This window comes from Mastigoproctus giganteus, chromosome 12 (assembly GCF_048544385.1).
Source record: "Mastigoproctus giganteus isolate SK-2022 chromosome 12, ASM4854438v1, whole genome shotgun sequence".
Classification (NCBI taxonomy): domain Eukaryota; kingdom Metazoa; phylum Arthropoda; class Arachnida; order Uropygi; family Thelyphonidae; genus Mastigoproctus; species Mastigoproctus giganteus.
In genome coordinates this window covers 132,587,554-132,611,790 of record NC_143586.1, presented here as the reverse complement: position 1 = coordinate 132,611,790, position 24,237 = coordinate 132,587,554, and the positions used below count along the sequence as shown (strand labels likewise).

Here is a 24,237-nt window from a genome sequence, read left to right as displayed (position 1 = left end):
CTGTGTTTTGACAAAGCATGCAGAACTGACAGTTTTCACGAGAGAGAAAATTGTTCCGTGCAGTTAGAGGTAATCACGCTAAAAATTACTTAAGGCTATTTTTAGAATTTTACGTAGCATTCTGCGACCTCTCTCTTGTCAGTAAAGCATCATAACATTAAGCCTAATCCATCCTCATCCCCACGGTGGCACGTATTGTAATGGATTCGTGTCGTTTCCGGGTGTTCAAATCTTTCGTGGTAAAATTCACATATGCGTAGTGAACTGCTTATTTTCTATTATTTACGTAATTTATTATATCTCGGCTTTCCCATTTATTTTTTTGTTTAAATGAAAGGAAAGAGAACGCTCAACATCAGCAGTTGAATTTGATTACATACACCAAGAAAACTCATCTTCCCAAATTGGCACATGTAGCCAAGCTGATTCAATTCACGTGAGCGGCCAAATTTCTCAACTTGGCAACAAAACCAATTATTCGGTTAAGTAATTAAATATTAATCGTTAATTATAGTTTTCGAATTATGAACACAATTCTACGTCAGCACCTTTCAAATTATGTCTTAATAAACGCGTAATAGATTCACATTAAATCCGAAAGGTGGCGTTAGGAGCAGAACAGCTCTTCGTCAATTACCCTGGTGATAAAATACCGTTTTCTTAGTTAATAGAAATAGATTCGCTCCTAAAAGGCACTTTAGATACTGCCAGGGCTTATGGAAACTTGGGGAGAGTTATTTCATTCTATTAAACCGTTTTATTTCCCACTTGCTCGATAAAGATGGCTGGCAATTGCTTGGTAGTATTATGGCCACTGCCACAAGCAGAGACGTACTGCCCACGTAAAATGGTACGTTGGTAAGCTGACGTCACTAGACCAATTGATAGAGAATTATTGGTAGTTGGATGTCTTTTACAACCTTGCTAGACAGCTGGACAGCGGATATTACGCAGTAGGGAACAGGGCGGTTAGAAGTTCGGGGATGTTATTTAGGGGGAGATCCCCAGGAGGTCCGTAATCTATCGCACGCTACACCGCGAGGCTACATGAGCGATAGCTTTTCTAGAGACGCATTATCGGCCTTCAGGAAGACGGAGAACGAGAGCTGAGATAAAAACAGAAATGAGAATGCATTTCTGCGCTTACATTAAATGAACTGTCTGTCACAATTCTTAACCCACCCCATTATTGTTTTGCCATGCCTAATAATTGCTTTTCTGCCCTTCGTTTTTTCTTTTAACGTTGGACGAGTATCCTTTAATCCGAGAGAATCCGTTTTCTTATTCGTATGAACCTGGAGGTTTGTCAAACAGTTATGTTGCATTTCCTAATTATCTGTGATTGTATACTTGATGTAAAATCAATGTTAATGTTGAGAAAGAAAAAAGCCCTTAGGTTTGAGTCAGCTATACTACTTTAACTGATTCTAATCTACAGCAAACCAGTCTTTGCTTTATACAGCTCGCGATAAATGCCATCAAACAAAGTTATCTGTTTGGTATTAGAAGTGTTTCTAATACCAAATTTCACCTGGTGTAGAAGCAGGTGGAAATCAACCGCAGCCTTGGAATTCGGATGGACTGCGTCCATCAGGCTAATTTTTTGTTCTACTTCATAAACCATCTATCATTTTCCGCGTTCTTTCTCTTGCTCTGGTTTTACCTTCGTCCGTGTGCGCTTACCAACTCCTGGTGCTAAAATCAACAAAAAGAAACGGAGAAAATGACTATTGGATTCGTGATGGGACTTGAAACTTGATGACAGCCTACAAAGAAAGAAAAACGATTGATGGTAATGGCTAACATCACGTATCTCCTCGCATCTCTTAGATGTCGCTGAGGTGGAGGCGAAGGGTGGAGCTCTGAACAACGAAGCCCTCTCTCTCGCTCTGTAGTTCATCATCTGTTACTGTGTCATAATGAACGCTTATTCAATTACTGGCGTTTACTTTGCCAGAAGTATCACGTGATCCTTTTCCCTCGTTCCTCTAATACGTATTGTTACGTCAACTGGTACAGACAATGATGCTCGCGTACAAATTAATTGAAAACACGTGTCCTCGGTGCCAGAAACATTGAAGATTTGCTATGATACGCAGATCTTACATAATACAGATTATAAATAATAAGTGGGGCTTCTCAGATAGTCTTGCAGTTGTTATTTCTTTCTTGCATACGTATCGCATAAACTAGCCACGTACTGTATATTATGTTTGTTGCTGTGCGCTGATCAGAGGAATGGATGGGCAACTTTACTAACGCGCCTGAAATATAACGCAATGCGTCTTTTAATTAACTTGTTTTGATATTCCTCTTTGAGTTCTTTTTTGTAATTTGCGTCTGTGTATGTACGTGCACCACGTTAAAACGAAATGGAATTCTTTTTAATGAACAGAAATATCGGCTCATCAAACATCGTTGACAAGATGATGCTTCGAAATTTACGTGGTAAATAATTTTAAGTGTGATCGTTCAATAGAAAATACTGCAAATTTCTTTACATATTGTAAGATGTAGATCTTAATATATAGATAGTAAATGTTAAGATTGGATATTTAGTTTTAATGTAAATAAGGTTAAAGTTTGACGAACACTAATTCCAGTGTGACAGTTTTAGGCGTGGGAATTAGAATAGTGGCTAAAAGGTAAACAAGTAATTTAAATAATACAAGAGAACAAACAGAGACAGCGCATGACTAGAGAAGGGGGTGCCATTTCAGAACAGGAGTGAAAGGGTTGCTGAGGGTAAGAACAATAGGACGTGAAACGGGATTTACAAAGCGTCTCTTTTGATCTAAGCCACTGTTAGAAACTAAACAGGAAATGAGTGGACGTCCAGGGTTCGCGTCAAAAGAAACCGGCGTCAGGCTGTCTGATATTTGGGTGTTTCGATATAATTAGAGAGAAAAGTTGAAAACGAAAATGAGTGTTTTTGGAGGTTACTGGCGTGTGAAAAAAAAAAAAAAAAATTTCTAGAGAAGGGTTGGTTTGTGCGCTAGGGAGAGTTGTTTTGGCAAATAGAAAGGAATGGAAAGTTAAACAGAATATGGGGATTGGTTGGAGTCCTTGGGGGAGGCATTCCAAACTTTGAGGGAAAGAGTAAAGTTCGGGGGGGGGGGAATGGAGAGAGTGTCCATTCGGTATCTGACTTCTGTGTGGTGTGGTCTAAGGGGAGAAGGTCGTGAGTTGCCGGTTGAAGTAGAGGTAGGCGAGTTTGGTGATGTATGTCTTGTAGAAAAAGTCTGAAGAGCTCACGAAGGAACCGCTCATGGGTTCCAGCTCCCACCCGTAGAGAATTAGCCAAGAGTGTACACATGTGCCTATATAGCCTACTGAGATGGTGCGTCCTGTCCGCCACTAAGGAAAGCAGAGGGCCCAAGAAAAGGGAGAAACCCAGAGAGCCACATAACTGAAGCCAGCCTGAACGCGAGGAATGTGGGATCAGCGGTCATATCGGAAGGTAAGTCTGTTCCTTGTTTTTATTCAACCTGGACTCATAATCTGAACTCCTGTAAGAAATTGATTGATAGTTCCTTCTAACGAAGTTAAATTTGAAATAGGCAAGTTAGTACTAAGGTTGAGATAGTTTGTTATGAATGTAGATGATTATGAATTCACTTAAGGGTGATAAAGGGGATGACTAAGCTGATAACTAAAGAGTAATTAAGGTAGAATGAGGGAGTAATAGTGAATATTACTGACTTAAGAGGATACCAGTTTTAAAAAAAAATTATTTCATGTGTTTAAAGGCTGAAAACAAATATTCTAAAAGAGTAATAAGAGCTAAACTAATATTACTGATGTAAGAGATAAAAAAAATTGATAATGTAAGAGAATGATTGAGTAATCATTGAGGATTCGAATTAAGTAAAATAAAACATACAAACTGATGTTAATAATTCGTAAATTGAGAATAATTAATGAGAGAGATACTGTACTGTAGTGTGGTTTACATATGTATATGGAAATTGGTATGCTTGTATGTAATTATGTTTCTTTTAAGTAAATGATGTCTTTAATGCTCATAAAGGGTTTGTAAATTTTTGTAAAATAAATGTGTTTAATGTTCTGCTAACACCCGCTTTACATCCCCTAGAATTGGAAATTTTCTGTAAACTGCATTCAGGTTTGCGTTTGTGGGGTGGGATTGTGACTTCAGTAAGGTGGAAGTGAAACCAAAATACACTCAACAGAACAAGACAAGAATTGTAGATTTGCATATGTGGGGCTGTTAAAAACGTCAGTAAAGATTTAAGTGAATTGCATTTTAAGTTAAGTTTATTAATTCATCCCCACCCCCACAATATGCAGTACTACTCCGTGACTTTACTGTAAACTGTTTTATAATGCAGTAAAAAAAACAAACAAATAAAAAAAAAGGATTAGTACAAGTTTTACTTTTGAGGTGATTTGTAAGCTGTATCCAATGAAATGTTACAACTTCAGACATTTAAATACACGCATAACAGAAGCAGTATGACTTTATGGCAAACAAAAAATTTGCTCGTCAGCCAGTTGACTTTCTACCATTTATTCCTAAGAAATTAAAGTGTTTCCTTACAGCAATTGAAAGTCTGCTAGCTCCAAACAGAATTCACAGATAGAAAGTTGTCCAACTGGATTATCAGGAGAATTAATGAATATTATTTAAGAAAACCACAGATAGAATTTTCAGTGAGTGACAGAATGTCATTAATATGCAAGAGAAAAAGAATGGGAGTAAGGACTGAACCATGAGGAACACCATCATTAGTAGAGAAGTTAGAAAGCAAAACCATCACTGGTGGTGGACCATCAAATATTCATTTTGTAACAGCACTATAAAGTGCATAATTTTATGCATAGTTTATTCTGAGACAGACAGAAGGAGTGTATCTTAAGTTATCGATGTTTGAACTTATACACTTTTTAGAATCTCTCATAATTATGAGTTAAATATTAACTGGGATTATCTCAATAGATCATATTAGTGTCAAGCAGATGTTTACAAATAAAGTACCTGTGGGTTTTGAAACTTGGCTGTTCCTGTGCCTTTTTTTCCTCCTCTGTTTTGTCGTTCTTATCTCTTCGGCCCTGTTTTTGTTGCTCTTCCACTCCTCTTCTGCGACGTAATCCCTGTAAGATTCTTAGATATGGAGCGGGCGTGTAGAATTTCAGAGTTTCTATCAAGACACTTCCTTCATTGGCTTCTTAACTACTCTTATTATCGGTGGATTGTCACGGGTCAGTCGTACATAGAGCATCAAAGGTTTCGGCGGAAGGGTGTTATCAAACTGTTTACTACTGTATTAGCGGCATGCTTCGTTTGGTTACTTCCCGTTTCCATTTCGGCATCTTTCTTCTGCCATTATCCTGCACGTACAAGTCGAAGCGCGCGTCTTAGAATGATGTGCATATGACAGAGAGAGAGAGAAGAGAACCCCCGATAGATAAAAAAAATATATATATACATTTTTCTTTAATTCATTGTGATGTAACTGATAATTTCAATGTTTGGATATTTTTTTATTTGTGTTTAAATAAACATTGTTTTTAAATACATAATTTCATATTTGATATACTTTCAAAATATTCACACGGAGCACTGTATAAATAAATAGTAATTTTTCCTTCATTATTCTTTACTGAAATTGTGATGATCTTAATGTTCTCTGATCTTTTTCAAGTTGTTTCAAGCGCAGTCCAGGTTTTTACGACATTTGAAGTGAAGTGACTGAACCCTAAGAGCATCCTCTCGGAAGTACTCTTTCATTGCTGACCTGAGCGCAAGGTTCAAGGCTAAGTGACACTTCAGGGTCCAAATAATTTCAGAGTGAAATGAAAAAAAAACTGTTTCACATGTTCTCTTCATTACCTCACAATTATCCAAAGTTTAGCCAACGAATTGAGTGATGTTAAAATTCTCGTGAAGGGTTTGCGATACTAAATTCTCACTAACAACGACAAGACTGTCTCGAATTGATTGGTGTATGGAATGGAAAACATTGATAAGAAGTTTGATTGCATGTCACATATTTGAAAGGTTGTTCATCTCAACACATGTACAAGGAGGATTTTAACAAGATTTGTACTAACTTATGGTAAAAGTGAGAACGAAGCTGCACTTGTCATTGAGCAGCAGATAAGTGCTATACATAAACTGAATGAATTATAAATAAGGGATAGAGAGATGAGTTAAACTAAATAAGCTTCTAAATGTTTTAGCATATTAAAGGCAGTTCTTTTGGTTTTTAATTAATGTCATATCACTGCCATTATATTAATTAGTCCGTCTCTTCTCCTCCCCCGAATTACTCAGAGAACCTTAAGACATAGCTGAAGGGGTTTCGGTATGATGTCATTTAGCTGATGATCCTTAAATAAAGATGCAATGTTCCTGGAAATGCTGTTTCGTGAATTCTGACCTTGGTTGTCAAGACAGATTTCATTAACTCTTCCAAGTCTGACACTTCGTGGGTTAAAAAAAAAAAAGACAGCAAATAACATTTGGAGGCGCTAGTGCGATAAGCCGAAAGATTTAATATTTCCTGCTGTGTTTCCACTTTTATGAAACCTGAGCTATTCCGAAGAACCGAATTTCTTTACTAGCTGCATTATCGTCCAAATGAAATTGAGTAAATACCATCTCCCCTTCTCCTCTTAGGAAATTATAGCGCACTCGTATCTGAAGGCGCCGTTTTCAGATTAGAAATAAGATGATATATATATACTGTATATAGTTGTGCCGTCTTGTACTTCAGCTTAAATGTACCGATTATTTAAATATGCTAAAATACTTAATAAATATTTTAAAAATAGTAATACAATTTTGTAACATTAATATTCATTTAAGTGTCAGAGTAATTTATGTACAATGTTCAATGTATAAAATTATTTCGAAACTTTTAAACATCTTTTTATTTCATTATACGTTTTATCATAATGAATAATATATTATGTATGGATAATACATTGTATATCCATACATAATATATTATTCATCCAACTTCCAATCATGGGGTCGCCAACAACTCTGAGTAGTGGAAGTTGCAAAGGCGTTCTTGTGATGACCTGAAAGTAGTTGGTTTGTGGGTTCTGGCGAAGCTGTGACAGGCCTAACAGGGCGACAGTGGATAACTAAATGCTTTCAAAAAAATCACAACATACACATTATGCGTAATTGGATGTTTGAAATAATACAGTGGGACCCCACCAAATTGGACCAAAGGGAGAGAAGTTCATTTGCAGTCTAGCTACCTACGATAACTTACTGATATTAGGGCACACATACGAACACACACTTCACTTACAGATTTTTCCTCTTGAAATGCTGTTGCTATTTTATCTGCCTCAATCTACATTCTTACATCACCCAAATTAATATAATTTTCGCCAGTTTTGATTGCGTAAAAACCTTGCCATCATTTAATATCTTTGTAAACCTACTTGAATCTACTTCTTCAGCAGATTGTCCAGTTAGCAAATTCTGGTTTCAGAGTACTGTATTTCGCAGGTTGAAACATTTGCTCTTTTCTGTTTACTTTTCATCCTTCTTTCTTGCATTCTAAGCCATCTTACTCCTTCAGCTTCTTTCCCTTTCTGTTTATGCACCCTTACACGCAGAATTCCCTAATAACCTTCCTCACGATGCCAAAAATAGACTTACGCGGTCGTCTTTGTGTCAAGTGTATACCGGTTTTTTTGAGGGTCACATCTCGACAGTGGGACCTCCCACTTGGAGTTCTATATCTGCAGACTCTGTCACTTTCTTATCTCTTTCTTGAAAGTTAAAATAAACAATTCCAGAAATATGCGAAAGCTAATGAAATTTATATGTAAAGAAGCAGTTAACGAATATAGTTGAAATTGTTCACTACTCTCTTTAGGGGGCTCTTTAAAATACACAACATATCGTCAGTATAAATGGGACAATCTTGTCCACTTCACGCTAACTGGATAAAAGGGTGTGGAAGGCTCCAAATATGCTCAAACAGGTGGTAAATTAGCATTCTTTATTGCCGTGATAGTAAATACTCTTTTCCGATGTTTAAGAATTTAAGTAAGTCTAATGTAACTCGCTTCTACTCGCAGATACTTGGAGTCTCTGAGAAGGAGTTTCTGGAAGGCATGGGAGTATATTTCGTTTCCTTCGTGGGTCAGTATGGCTACGATAGAGTGTTGACTGTACTAGGAAGGCATATGAGAGATTTCTTAAATGGGCTGGACAATCTTCACGAATATTTGAAGTTCAGTTATCCGAGGATGAAAGCTCCATCTTTCTTCTGTGAAAACGAGTCATCTACCGGCCTCATCTTGCATTATCGTAGCACGAGGAAAGGATTTCTCTGGTACACTATCGGGCAAATCAAGGTAAGCTGCGTAGTGGTGATGATTATTATGTTTCATTTCCTTGATTTCTGTACAGTTACCCTCTTTTAAGAACTAAAATGCTATAATTAGAATTGTATTATCTGAGTTTTCAAACTTACATCAGATAGTATTTGAGACAGGTTCCCAGCCGACCGGGCTAGCCAGGTGGGTAAAGTGCCTGCCTGGCAACCCAAAGGTCGCGGGTTCGAATCCCGCCTCGGGCTTGGATCAAAGTACTGCAAAAACCTTGGGAGGTGCACTATGGCCACAGAAGCCGATGCGCCAACAACTACCAAAAAAAAAAAAAAAAAAAAAAGACAGGTTCCCTTTTTTCTTCTAATTCATTTCCAACCTGCTCTGGGAGTTTACTCATGAAGAAAAGTTAAACATTCATTGCAGTCTGGAAACATATGAAAAATCATAATTCTGCCTAAGGAAGTTGTTCGAATTCCATAACGAAGCCGACTAGTTAGGGTATAAGTGCAGTAGCACACGGTTCGAGTCCACTTGATTACTAAGCACAGTTAATGATTGGATTCATTTTAACACTTAGTTGTAAACTACTGTGACCAATGTCGTTAAGCCAGTGTATAAGCAGAACATCTATTTATTTAACAAGATATCAAAGACAGTGCCTTAATTTTTTTCTAATGAAAAGGTAAGGCACTATCTGTCAGCGCGCGCGCACACACGTTGTGGGTATGCTAATAGATGGTGATTTCACAGGCAGTGGGTTGGTGCTCAGAAATAAAGTTTTGCAAGATTAGCAGAAAATTGCGTATCTTTGATATTTTTATATATATCAAATCTAAACGTTGGTAGAGTGTGAAGTTATGTTAACTCTAAGAATGTCCAGATCATTTTTGGCTTCCCGAATCGCGGCTGTGGAAAGTTAATCTCCTTTTGCAAATGTAGGGACAATCCAAGTAAGGAGTTTTGTTATTGCCTCATTTGTGTAGAGAGACAGTAAATAGGGTAAACAGGCTTGAAGTTGCCTTTGAGAAAAGGTCTGCAGATAGATTCGAGATTTCAGAAGTGTGACCTCGGATGTCAGTGGGGTGATCTTAGTAGAATATTGAAACTGAGTAGAAATTCTAGTTCTGTATGCTTTGTGAAAATAGAGCATTTCTTACCTGTTCAAATTACTATTTGTTTAAAATAGTAATCTCCAGAAAAAATTAGCTGATTAGAGTATCTTGTCTAGCGATTCAAGACCACTTTTTCCAAATTTAATATGCTTGCTTCAATGATTATAATTATTCATTGAGGTAATAATTTGCAAATCGTTTGAGTTTGAATTTTAGTTTAACTTGATTTTTAACAAGACCTTTCGCTAAAACTTAGTGGCCTATCATCAGTAGCTTTGTCATGTTGTAACTTTCACTTTTATCTTTTCATTGGATGTCCCCTTCAAGCTCAGGACCCTGACGTAGATGTATAGGGTATTATACGGGGGATGAATCTAATATTAAAGCACTAGATGATGAATCCTCAAAGGAATTTCTGCGCTCGGGCTACAGTTGGGCCGACTGCCAACCCCTGAAAATGTCTTTATTCACTGTGTATGTCGTACAATAATAATTTGTACAGAGTGCGACAGAAAAGCGGCCATTTTAAAAACTCAAACTCATTGAAATGTTTTATTTAAGAAATTATAAACGACCCACCAACTTAAAGTTCAGATAAGTTTTGGATCATGACATGTTCAAAGCGATTTCCATCTCCGCGCAAATTCCTCCAATCTTAAGTGCATATTGTCCATTACACAGCACAGAATATCCACTGAGGTTCTGATTGTTTCAATTTGAATTCAGAATGTAAAGTCGGCAGCAGTGTGTGGGCGATCAACGTAGACCTTGCACAAGGTCTACGTTCTGCAAAAATACAAGATTAAAATTAAACGCCGTGAAATCGGTAACCTTCCTGGCCAAGGAATGTCGAAATTTTAGACATGACCACGATTGGGATTTAGCTGTCTTACAGTATCCATCGATATTGCAGCTGCATGAGAAGTCGCCCCATTTTGCCAAAATCCAACGTCATCATTCTCTTTAAACTTTGAATACAAATTAGGATAGTTTCCTTTTGGAATTTCTGTCTGGAAGCCTTGTTCATTTTTACTTATTTATTAATTACTAATGTCATTTAAGGTATAATATCTCAGATATTTGTATGAAGTAAACTAAGGATATTGAGGAACGCATTTTTTTTTATCGAATCTTATCTGTTGGAAAACTTGTGCTCTGGTTCAATAGATGAATAATAAAGTGAAACAAAAAATGCGGCGAAATGATAGCCTGGAAACTTAAAGGAAATTTTAAACAACACTAGAAATGCTAGGAAGCAGAATTTCACACTTTTTCGACTACCATAAGCGGAGAAGCGTGAAGAAGTTGGGATAAAAAAAGATAGGGGATCATATATGCTCAAATTTTATGCTCTTATATCCCAAACATTACACAGCTCACGAGGCACTCGGTAGTTTAGAAAGCTTCCATCAAACTTTTCCTTAAAATAAGTAACGGCTGTAAGTTCTTCTTGAATTTTAAAAAGAAAATCATCCGACTGTGTATTTTAAATCTTCTTGTCTAAGGTAAAGAAATAAACCTCACGTCTCTTTACTTTCCCTTTCAAAAGAACTCTTTCCTTTCTCCCATTTTCGGCTCTTTTCTCAGTCAATTTTTTTTTATTTAGAAAGTAGTTTTATTTATTTAATCAGGTAAAGAAAAAGTTTTAGAGATTTAGATTAAAATAGAAATATATCTTTAGTTAAGTGTAAAAAGTGATAAGTCTATCCTCAACCTATTGGGAAGCCAAGTGACCTATAAATATATTTTTATTTTCTTCATTCAGGAGGTTGGAAGGTATTTCTACAAAACGCAAGTGGTCATAGAAGTTATGAAAGAGGAGACAATCTTCGACACACTTCATGTCATGATGAAACTCACTTTCGACAATCGTGCATTTCAACTGGATCGCAAGCAGAATGTCCAAAGAGTGGAAAAATTCATGCTTCCAGTTAAAGCCTTCCTGTTCTTGGAAATCTTCCCTTTCTGCATTGTATTCGACCAGTACCTTGCCATCAAGACTATCGGAAACAGCCTTCAAGCCGTCATGCCCACCATCGTCAACAAGAAAATTCCCGAGGTGTTTGACCTCACTCGACCACTCATCGAATGTACATGGAGAGCTGTAAGTATTTAATTCCATTCAATTAAAAAGCTAATGCACTTCGGTACGTGTCCTCGTGAGTAGAACAGTTGTTATAATCACTGTGCTGTTATAATACATTACAGAAATAAATGGTCCAGACGACCTAAATCTGAAAATAAATAATATAGACCAATTTAATTTAAACACGCTAATGTGCTAATGTACACACACGAGATGTAATCCAAAAATTGGGGTGGGGGGCTTACTGTATTGTTGTAGTGAATAGCAACTTGTCAAAACATGTTCGGTGGATCATCTAGATAGAGAAACGCGTGGATCGCCCGTTTGTCTGAATTAGTGCTTATTGAATAGACAGGATTTGTGTGTTTCATCGCAATTTGAAATGAGTGGTGAGTTTAATTTTTACTGAGCATAAACTTTTGCTTCAAATTAAGGAAAAGCGCAATAGATTCCATGAAATATTAAAGACATCTTTGGGAGAAGATGCTATGTTTCGTTCATAGACTTTTCAGTGATTTGCAAATTTTAAAGAGGGCCTCTTATCCGTCAATGATTTAATCGTTCACGTTCATTCTCTGATTAGGAGTGATCCACATTTAACTCCCAGAAGCTGTTGGTGAAATTAGTATTTCCTATGTGATACGTAAATCAGTTTTAACACAAGATGTGGGAATTAAATAAATGCTTGCAGCTTTTGGAAAAGTTGTTTATAGATAATGGCCTAATATCGTATCGTCATATTCATAAACGTGAACCGGTAATATTTAAACTTTCTTCCACTTTAGTACCGTAAGGAAATCCATGGAAGCTTTAGGAGTCACATTTCACTACACAGACAGGTATAAACGTCGTGTTAATGCAGTTTGCAAACAGCCTAGGATGACTTAAAGGGATTTTTCGGAATTTAATAATTTGGATTTTGCTAGTAGCATCTAATGATAGCCACCTTTACCGATAAAGAATATAATTCACTCATTTGGAACCTTATGAACCTTGTTAACTTAACATAGCTTTTCAGGAACACTTCGTTATGGGTTAATTAGATATAACATTAATCAGTTATTAAGAAAACGCCATAGATTTGGATTGATGTACTTCAAAGATCGAATAAAAATATATCTTCGAATATTATTTGAGATGGTCAGTGTTCTTTATGATCTCTCGTTGGTAGCACAGTTGATAATCACCACTCTCCCAACACCGAGTGGTAAAGAACTGAATTCGAATCCCATCAATGACTTCAGAAATTTTTATGAGCCCTTACACAACGTTTTTCAGTTAGTTGGCGAGGGTAGCATGGTTTTTGCTCCCAGAAACTGTTTTTTTTTGTACAGTGCAATATAGCTTAGGTTGCTGATGTGCCTAAAAATCCTAAAACAACCAAGCAGTCAATGTCCTTTATGACAGCATCTTATTGCAAATAATCAGTTTTAACTGTCCTTTATGGTCGAACATGAAAACTCAATTATTTCACTTGTATAAATCCAGAAAAAAAAACTATACTGTGTACTATCAATTCTTTAACAGAGCAATGAGGCTTGAAAATCAATTGGACCGAGATATTTTTGTAAATTTTAAAATGTTTAAAGTAAAATTCAAAGCGAAAATTCACTCTGATTTTTTTTAACTGGATAGTTTATATGAAGATTATATTCTTTCTATTTCTCACTTTATTATTTGATATTTTTATCTTGTTTTATTAACTCCTTCAGAGTTATAGGTTAGAAAACTCTAAAGTTGAAGTATAAATAACTTCGTAGGTTGCCAACCTACTGTTTCAACTAATTCATAAATAGTATAATTTGTTTTAAAAATGCTCGCTTTTGATGAGATAAGTGATTGTTGTTGAATTATGTGATGAGGGAAGTGGCTTTATTCTGAATGGTATTTGATTATTGCCCTATTACCGAGGGCGAGAATATGTTCTTATTTTTAATCCTCCGATAAGAAAATGTTTTCGCCACTAAAGGAGAAATCCATGGTGGCTATCGCGCCAGTAGTGATCTCATTACAGGCGCACTCATTAAGACACAACCAACCACGTGTTCTCTGTAATGTGTTGAGGGCTTACATGGAATTCCCAGCCATGACAGCGATGGACGTCTGTCTACTGATGAGAGTCAACAACCTCATCGCTGCCGCTTCTTCAAAATTTCCGGGTAGCATACGTGCATCTTGTCAGGGAGTCCAAAATGTGGCACACTCGCCACCACAACTCAAAAATTCGATCTTAACGTTAACATACGGCTCTGTGTCTTTCGCACTGGGTGTCGCTTCATAATAAAAACACTTCATTCTAAGAATTATGCACTCATTATCGATGGCTTGTTGAAGTAGCTCGTAACTTAAGGGGCTGCTGGTGTGTTCAATGTGACTTCGATGTCAGGCTATTGCACCGGCAGCCCTGTCTGCATATAAAGCCTGAAAAGTAAGAGAGGTTTCAGCTGAATTTTAAAATCAATCACACGATTTTATTACGGTTCATTCATATCGAGTTATTTTACAATTCACATTTATTATTATATAACTTTGCTCTACTTGAAGGGCATAATGTAATTTCAGATGAACTTAGTTTCCCCCTCTTTGTTTTACGGTAATAGGGTTGAACTGAGCTGGTAAGGGACCGAAAAATCATAGGTGGAACTCTACTTTCCTGTACCTTTCTTACACACTTTTATTTTGTCGGCGTCTTCCTAGTCCGATTCTTATGATGACCGTCAAATATTTGTGAACAAAAGCAACTCACCCCATCAGATTAATCGATAGATATACACTTGGGCCATTTCATCCGAGATTCACTTGAAAGGAGGCTTTTGGTGAAATTATGAGATTCATTTTGAACAATATTTCTTTTTTAGTTTTTGATTTGTTAATTTAACCGTGTATGAGATTTTAATTTAGTCATCTTTATGTGTTTATCTTTTCAATCCGGAACTTGCGTGTTCTATTGACTTTTGCAGATCGTGTTAAATAGAAACCAACGTTACTATTAGGAAAGCTGCTCCTGATTTGCAAGAGTGGTTCGAATAAACAAATACGTGGCATATATAGAAAAACATATGCTGAACATAATCTGAGGCTCTCAGCCCTAAACTCTTTTTAGTACTTAAACAGTTCAGTGTAATTCTATCGGATATGAAAGACACTTGACTGCATAGAACTGCATTGAAGTTGACCTTCTCAGTTACATTGGTGGGTGCACGTTGTTAGATTTTATCAAAACGACATGATTTTTCGGACAGTTCTTTGAAGTCAGAAATAGTAGGAAGGATGGAAATAGGCCGATCCCAAATTCAGATAGCAAGATGGTCACATGTCAATCCTGGAAACGGAATCTGTGTCACAAACACACGTTCTAAGATAACCGATATGTGCCAGAAATAAAGAAATAAACCTGAGTTTAGTGCCAGTAATACTCGACCTAAGATGATAGTAGATGGGGTTGCGTCTTCAGATATGAATCAGTATTCATCTGAGAAAGGAATTCTCGACGCATCATCACCCGAAGAGAATGATGATTTTGCTATAATCACTGTGATCTTCTAAATAAGATAGGGAACAGTGATGAATAGGAATTTAACAGGCCGATGCATCAGGTTGACATTCTTCATCTTTATATTTGACGTTGCGCTTTCAAGAACTCGCCACGTGTATTTGTGTATAAAAGTGAGATAGAAAATAAGAGGTGATCCGCATTGTTTCCAATCTCAGGAATGCTAATTGATTTATAAATGACTGGCAGATTTTTGTGTAATTTTTTCTAAATATTTATTAAAACACAATTAGCGTACTGTATTGCGGGGTTTACTTTTTTATTTGTTGCTTAACATCAATTCAATTTTAGCGAAAAATCGCAGTTTATTTCAATGACTCTTCTCCTGATTTCAGATCCAGGGACATACTAACAACATCTTCGAACTAACTTCTGTAGAGCCAATTAAAAGCAATATTGAAGCAAATATGAATGGTCATCACGACCGTAGTCCTCACACTTCTGTCCGGAGCGGTGATTCTACAGAGAAAGAATCCGAGGACGACGATGATATACGTAAGTTTCTGATTCCACCAGAGATAAAATATATAAAGTTTGAGTGTTCGAAAGTTGAAAAAAAAAAAAAAACACATTTTTAACAAAATAAAGACATCCCCCTTCCGTGGCAGTAATGGACTTGCTATTTGTTATCAAGTTTCCCTTCTCTCACTGCAGTTTTGAGCCCTAAGAACGTTCAAAATCCTGTGAACCCACTTATAAAGACAATACATTTATTGTTGGGATACACAAGGCATCAGTAGTACACGCACCATGCGAAGAGCCCTACAGAGGAGGAGAACTTCATGGAAGACACTGATCTAGGGCATCAACCATGTGGTGCGACTAGATCCCTATTTATGCTTTTTAGCACCAATGGAAGAATGTGAAAGACATATTCTGGCCAGATCCATCAACAAATTTTTGACATTTCCAAGACTATTATTGTAAAAATAGAGGAAACTTTTGTATGTTGTATTTTTTAGGGAAACTCATATAACTTTAAAACACGGTTCAATAGATTGTCTTTGTAGAGTGGCTGATGCGAGTTTATGTATACTTCTTGCGGATTGTATGAGAAATATTTTGTTAATTTTGTAAATATCACCTGAAATTTTATTTGGGATGGAGCCTTTTCTTTTATTTTGTCTAGAAATGGAATTTATTATTATCATGTGCGTACTTATCTCTCCTATCATCGATACAAAATAACAGATATTGTAAAATGGGGCTATTCGTCTCTAACCAGTACTCTCATTGCTTTGTAGTTTACTTAATAGTATGCACACTTCTAGACAGGCGGTCGTCCCAGGGCTGACCACAGCCAAGCGTAAACAGTGTTTACTCTGCCTGAGATTGAAAACCAGCTTATCATTATAGTGTATTTTATTCGTTGGTGAAACAGGTAGTTTTGATTTTTTTATCTTTTGAATATCAATACCAATTATCAGTTTTGTCAGCTTTAACCGTAAGGCATGTACAGTTCTGAGAAGTTGTACAACATGTTTTGTCGTCACGATTCAAGAAGTGACAATCCTTTGCTGGAAAGAGAACCTTTTCCGTGCTTGTGCCAATTGAGATGACATGGGACTTGTTTCTCAAGTACTTTGTACAATCCACAGAGAACGTAGATGGATCATCCAATTTTTACTGAATTATTAATGTTCAGAAAGTAGTAAACTGCTTCAGCTGGAAATGGTTACCCAACTTCAAAGAGCGAAGGAATAAATCATATAAAAGATAATCTGCAATTACACCAACATTTAGCACTATTAAAGTTAATGGGACAATCAAGGACGAAACAAACAACGGTCATTTGGTGTTCTGTCTATCAGAAGATGCAATTATCGTGACTGAAATACACAAGGGCGTCACCGCAATCGTAGAGCAAGGGTGGAGTTAATGAGTGCTCTCGACGGATCATCGTTCGGCTGTCAGTATACAAGCTATACGTGCAGTCATGCAATATACCGACATACAACAAACTTCGCTCATTCATTCAGATAAGAATTCCTATTAATAAGAACAAAAAGCTTTACACCCTATTATTCGAAAATTTCTAGCCAGGAGTTGGCGATGGAGGGGAGAAAGTATTTGGTAAATCACTGCTGGAGTTACTTTATTTGGTTAAAAAATGAAGCGGAACTCTACAGGAGAGAGAGATGGATTTGCTCCCGGAAATTCCGACTATTTTTTTTTTTTTTTTCGCCGCAGAAACAAGCAAACAAATTTACAGATACGATATACTGATGCTTTATGGGCCCATTTAAGTTCTACGTAACCCAAGACATATACAAAGACTTTATTCATTTACCAATCAGAACATAAACTCTACTCCATTTGAATTAACACATTTTAAAGGAATATTAAAATCATGTAATTTTACAGTATAGTCCGATGTAATCTTTTATGCTGTTATATACCTTCAGCATATTTAATAAAATTGAACATCTACATAAGCAAAACGTGTAATATAACCGATTTTCAAAGAGGGACTTACCTTTGGTGTGACTTGATCTGAGACTACAATAGCAACAACTACAGAAATGACAGGATTTTCCAAGTCTACAGTATCCATTGATGAGACAGATTCGAAAAAAATGGCATACGCAATTATAATAGTACCGCAAGGCTTTGCAAGACTGTGGGATCGGATTTCCAACGTGCAATTGAGTAATTGTTGATTATTTTTGGTTAGGCAGAGATCAACAGTCTGTTATCGTTGAAAAACCACTCATTTCAACAAAAATGAGAAACAGAAGACTAGCGATGTTCACGTCGACGCGATTGAAAATGTATACCGTGGCCTGATGAAAATTGTGTTGGGAATCTCTAACAAGAACTGGGCTACTGATATGCCTGAAAGAACGAATCAAACGTGCTACATATTGGTACCACTACTGTCCATCGTGTTAATCTGTTCGTGAGCAGTTTTAGGAATATTATGGTGAATCCAATTGCCTCCTCGGGCATCTCGCATCAGTCTCCTGATATGAATCCCATTGGAACAAAAATCTTTGCAACTGAGCATAATGTCGTATATAGGCGTGAAACCTGTCTCCCTCGTTACTTAAAAAACCAGGAATCATTCTAAAACAATGGCTTAAAATTACACTAGACACCTTTCGGTCATTAGCTGAGTCCCTAGCACGTTGAATTCTGGCATCGAGAAGTTTCTACATGATAGGTTCGGTTTCGAATATTTTGTCTTGGCAGTGTAGTTTAAAGCATGAAATCAGATCATAAGGTTATCGCCTTAGTTTCAGTAAACCTTGCTCTTTGAGAAGTAACCTTTCATTCCAACAGGAATGAAAGAAATGTTATTTTAATTTCAAAGTATCCGATCTTCATTTAAAGACAGTTGCGATTCATTGAACTAGCCCATAAATAATAGATGCTGAAGATGCTAATATATATATACGATTCTTCAAATAGATCATCTGATTGGCCTCCATATTGCCTAATTCATGAGAGTGATCTGGTGACTTTAACGGTTATCAGAACTGTTCCATACAATATATTATACAACGTTATCCAAACTAAACTTGAATATATGTTTAATCACTACATTGATCTCGAGTTTTGTCTACAAACTCAATTATATATATTCGAAAACTTTTAACCAAGAATTTATTGAGTTAAATTTAGATACGAAATTAAGTAATTTATGCCCAAATAACTAACTGTTGTAAAGCAGGATATTATAAGCACAAAGAGTAGTGTAATGAATAAAAGAGTTTCATGTGTCTATTATTTTGGCTATATGTGATCAAATCCAGATGTAGGCGTTTTTTTAACCATTCTTTGATTCTCTTTATAGGAAAATTGAACTGTTGAGCTTTATTAGGGTAAATTAGTAGGGTAAATCATAATCTGATGGAAATTAATATATAATTCTTATTGTAAAGTCTGTGTATCTTGCGTTAAGGGCAAGATGTTATGCAAAATAAGGGGAAAAACACAAAAGAAGAAAAATTCGAGATTCTGAGTATCACCACATGGTTAGAAGACCGGGGAGGGGGGAGAGCAGAATGGAAGTACGGCACAAACAGCGGCTGGTAATAGGGCAGAGTGATTATTTTCGAACAAGTGAGAATGGGTAAGTGAGTAAGAGAAACAATAGGGTTGTGAAACAGAACTAAGACAAGCGTTTGAAGTAAGCTGGGAAGTAGGAAGAAAAAAAGTACACTCTGACGTTCGCGTACGGAAACCGCTCCAGATGTAGCGATAAAAGCAAAAGTGACACGTAGAAGGCAGTGAAAACACAAAAAAATCAGAAGAGAGGAGTTTTCTTTGTTGCATATGGAAGAGGATGTCAGGATACGCCTGTTATCTGGTGGATAAAAGAAAAAAAAACCAGGTAGAACAAGACGAAATTATACGCCCAATTCCGCTGAGAGGTAAGCTAGAAGGAGGACAGTCGTGCTAAGTTTCTAGTGAATAGGATGGAGTGAGAATGAATTTTAATAGGTAGGATTGGTTGAAACAGATTCTTGTGGGAGAGGTCCCAAACCTCGGAAGACTGAAGTGGAAGGAACGAGAAAATTGATGGAGTGCGGGGAAGTAAGAAAAAAAAAACGGTTTTTGAAGTAAATGAAGGTTAAGCAGTAATAAGAGTATCTCGCTTACGAGCAAGTTGTTGAATAGCTTGAAAGGTAGAGTGATTTCTAAAACATAGGGCCAGGTTGATTGGCGTTGAGTAAGCTGTGAGAGCTAGATAAGGAAGAAATAGAATTAATAAAGGTAAAGGCATATTAGCAGAGAGAAGTTGTACTAAAGTAGGAAAGAAACTGATCTGAAAATTATAGATAGTTTGTGTTGAAGGTAATTGAAAGATATAATTCTGTTTTATGTAAACTTTCTAACATTAATAGTTGTGATTACAGAGATGATGCTTACTTGGAGTTTGGATTTTTTTTATTTAATGCATATATAAATGCTGTGTATTTAATGTAAATAAACAACTTATTATATGGAAATTTGTAGTTATGATTGCTGAGAACACACAGCCTTTTTGAGATAAGGTAAATTGACGGATCCAGGAGCATCTTCTTTACTTGGAAAACCTGATTTCCATATTTGATCGCAGTCAAATAGTGTAAGTTGGAATCTCGTAGGGGTTTCAGGATTCCCCGTCTGAAATTGCTACAGATGATTTAGGTTTGTATAGACACTAGTGTCTACGCGGTAGCACAGTGGTATCGTCACTGCCATCCCCACACTGGATGGTTAAGGCTCTGGTTCGAATCTCGTCGATGGCGCGAGGAACTTTAATGGACTTTTTTCACTCCGTAGCTGAGTTAGTCGGTCTCAGGAGTAGATTGCAAGGTTCTCCCCCCCCCCAGAACCTGGGGTCTTTTCGTCCAAAGAACACACGCAATTTACAGACCCAATAGATATATGGGTATATGTATTAACTTACCTGGTGACCCTAATGTAATTGGTTTTTTTTTTGTATATACACTAGTGATAATCGCAAATACCACAGGGTGATGAGATTTAAGTCAGTGAGAAATCAAACAGTAATGTTTATAACATAGTACAATTGTATAGAACATGAGGGAGTATAAGTTGAAGTGTATTATTTCACAACGAAGTGACGTCAGTGCAGTAGTACATACAGCGAGTCCCAGCAAGGTGGTTAGCCAGCCAGGAATTGATAGTCCCAGCAAAACGAAGTGATATAAATTAAAAAGGTAAATTACCTAGAAGGAAATATATAGATTAAATAGGCTAATCAGTGAACGTTAAACTATAACCTCGTTTTTGATCTTTATAACCAACCTCAATATTTGATTCCCTTGCTATCAAGTATTCTGCGATCCACTTTGATTAAAACAAGGCTGACTCAGACCTCCATGAAGAAAATTCTGCACCAAAAATATAGCTTATAAAAAAGTTTTAGAAAGTAATGCAGTATAGCGAAAGATATCGCTAATAACCAACCCAAATTAAATACAATATAGGTATTACTAATTCTTCTGCTTAGTGGTTGCCTTGTAATCGGCTTTTGGAGATATATAGCAATAACCTTTATACAAGAAAGGGGTGTTGGCCCCCAAACTTGGAGGATCAGGGTTTTATTCTCGGAATGCACCTTCTCCTAGCCCGTAGGGAACCAACTCCAGACTGTACCAGACTCCTACAGAGATGTTAGCATCGGGGACCTCTACCCATAGAAGAGCTGTTTTCACCCCGGCTATGAGCTCCTTCTATAAATAGAAAGAGCTTTAGATAGGGAAGAGAAAAACTCCTCGAATAGTCGACTGCTGTCGGAGCTGGAAGCAAACAAAAGTTGGTCAAGAGAGGCCAGATAGGAAAGATGAAAGATAGGGGTCTGTCCGGGTTGGTGTAAGAAGAGAACAGACCTAACTAAGGGATCCTGGAAAAGCCGTCTCCCTTGCTATATGGATGATAGCCATGTTTGTCCACGTGTTGCTATCCAATATACGGAATTTAGGCCATCCCACAATATTGGGATGGCCCAAATTCATGGGATCCGCCACCGAGGGACGGGGTCTCTATGGGTCAGGGTCCTTCGAGAGTATTCAATTTAATATTTAAATAAAAACCATATACAGAGCAGTACTTTAAATAGTACCCAGTGGTACTCCGGTTGAGGTAAGCTTGTATTTTATATATTTTATTTAAATACAAGTTTACAAAGGGGATCTCAGTGAAACCTTCGAAACTTTTGTATATCAATAATACGTCGATAAGTACAGAACTTATTGATTGCATTGTCATAAACAAAACATTCTACCTATCCAGTTTTTACTAGATCGTTTTGCTTCTGTTAATACACTGGTCTGAAGAAATTCTGTGTACGCTACATTTTATAATATTACAGTTCTCTTTGGTTAAAAGTAATTCAGGTAGCACTTAAACAACAGTTGATACATAGCATTAAGTTTCAGCTGCTCTATCGCCATATTGACCTCTCGATATCAAAACAATTAATGGACAAATTCTCCTTTACCAAAACGTTTTTGTTTTGGACATCGCTTCCCAGTTCTATATACATATATTTTTTTTACAAGGATGCATTTTCGTGGTAAATGAATTAACAATTTTCAATGTTTTTCCAACAGAAATGGAAGATAAGTTGCTTCACCTTAAAGGACAAATGATGTACATGGAAGAATGGAAGAGTATGGTCTACCTCGGGACTCCAGTGTAAGTACACGGTTAACAACTCTCAGTAAATAAGGTTACGTTATTTTACCGATATGAAATTCAAGTAAATTTAGGGCAAAAGCTTCAAGCTTACGAGAGCTATAAAAAAAAAAAACCCGTTACAAAATCTTCTTCAGAGTACAGCACAATTAGAGCAATAAAACAAAATCACTGTGGGAAGATAAGAACAAGGCAATAAACTATCAGAAATATTGAAGAGGAGTTCAGTTCAAATAAATATAATTAATTAATAATTAGATATTGGTCCCAATGATGTTTCCTTCTTACCTTCTAAAAAGTTATGAGTTTGCGGTAATCAACCTGCTTCTTTTTATAATTAGATCAGTTAAAAATTTATCGGGTTATTATAAAATTGTTAATCTGCTAATTTGGTATTTATCGGCCTTTTTTCTTATTTCTAATTTACGTCGATTAAGTTGAAGTTCACTATGATATTGTTTGCTGTATTTGCATCATTACTACATGGTTGAAATTTAAGACAAAACGGGTTATTATTATAACATCTCATATTGTAAAAGTTCACTATACTAATAATTTGGCCTGAATATTGACTATATATTTTAGTGAGTATCGTTTCATTTTAGGATGAGGGATTTGGATGCCATGCTTCACACGGGTCTTTATATCAACGATCTGAGTATGCATGATTTCAGTAGGGACATGGTTCTTGCCGGACAACAGCAATCAGCAGAACTGAAGCTTGCACTGGATCAGGTAAGAAAAACTCAAATTTAAATAACGACTTGAATCTGATTTTTGTATTTTAATGCACGTTTTATCATGATGCCTGAAACACCCAAGTGATCAACGCGGTAATGTAGTAGCACATGCGTTTGTGTTGACTCTGGTTCGAACTCACGCGAATGCTAAATACTGTCATGATTGTATTCTTGTCTAAATAATTAATCATAAACTCCTCTAACATATCTTTGTGCCTGAATATAAACAGAACATTTTTATTAATTTAAGAAGAATGTTATCAGAAAAGTACTTAATATTTTTACCAATAAACTCCTTTATTGTACAGAAAAAAATATGGCTGAACTCTCCATATAATCGCCCAATGTCATGGTGTACAATCAAATTTTATGTACCACTTATATGCGAGATATACAGGTATTATAATACACTGTTTTCGAAAACCAGTTTGTATAACTTTTTATTTGTGATTAGCTCTCGTATAGCTAAACTTAAACACATTATTTTAAAGCAGAGCCTGCATTTAAAACGTGCAGGTTTAAGGCAATGATGATAGTATAGAAGTGAATTTTTGCTTAGTCCTATTAACCCCTTTATCCCTGTTCACTTAACTGCACGCGATATGCCACTCCACGCATATACTAAAGCGAGACAGACACGATTTTCTTCAGATAATTAATTAAAAGTGGCAGATTCAAAATGGAATAATCTGGGTCACGTATATAAAATGTACAAGTTATGTACGTGGACATTCAGTTACACTTCAGGAGAGTGTGATTACCAAAACTTCACCACATGATGGATAGCAGTACTTCCCAAGGGAAGAAGGGCGCACAGTGGAAGTGGCTCAACCTATGGACATGAAATTTTCAAAAGGGTTGGAATTGTGAAATGAAATTTCGATCAAAATTCTTCTTGGGAACTAATCTCTCTCTCTCAAAACGCTTTACGCGTTTGTGGAAATGTGCCTAAAAAAGCTCCCATAATACTTCGAAACGAATAAGACGCCATTTTGAGTTTTCCCTGCATGACAGCAAATTGTACAAAGAAGCAACCTTACCAGGGACAGGAATTTGCACTCGGATTTCTTTCATGGCAAAGATGAATCACAGAGAGCTTTTGTTCTTCGTAAAACTAATTAGCACTTCCGCAACAAGCTAACAAGATGCCTGTCTCCATGTTCCAGGGTGCCTTGAATAAGTCTTTTTCATTGTTTTTTCTGTTTACGCTAACGAGTGTGCCTGAAGCAATTGACTACAATAAAACCGTCGACCAGAATTGCGAACGAA

At 36.6% G+C, this 24,237-nt stretch overlaps 1 protein-coding gene across 1 annotated transcript in view; it reads left to right on the top strand.

Annotated features, from left to right (window-relative positions):
* Positions 1 to 24,237, top strand: part of Gyc88E (Guanylyl cyclase at 88E) — a 115,511-nt gene that overhangs the window by 73,366 nt on the left and 17,908 nt on the right. The window contains exons 2-6 of the mRNA XM_090386504.1: positions 8,071 to 8,349; positions 11,203 to 11,541; positions 15,412 to 15,571; positions 22,144 to 22,228; positions 22,834 to 22,963. Of these exons, the coding sequence (XP_090242630.1) occupies positions 8,071 to 8,349; positions 11,203 to 11,541; positions 15,412 to 15,571; positions 22,144 to 22,228; positions 22,834 to 22,963 (993 nt within the window). The remainder of the gene's footprint in view (positions 1 to 8,070; positions 8,350 to 11,202; positions 11,542 to 15,411; positions 15,572 to 22,143; positions 22,229 to 22,833; positions 22,964 to 24,237) is intronic.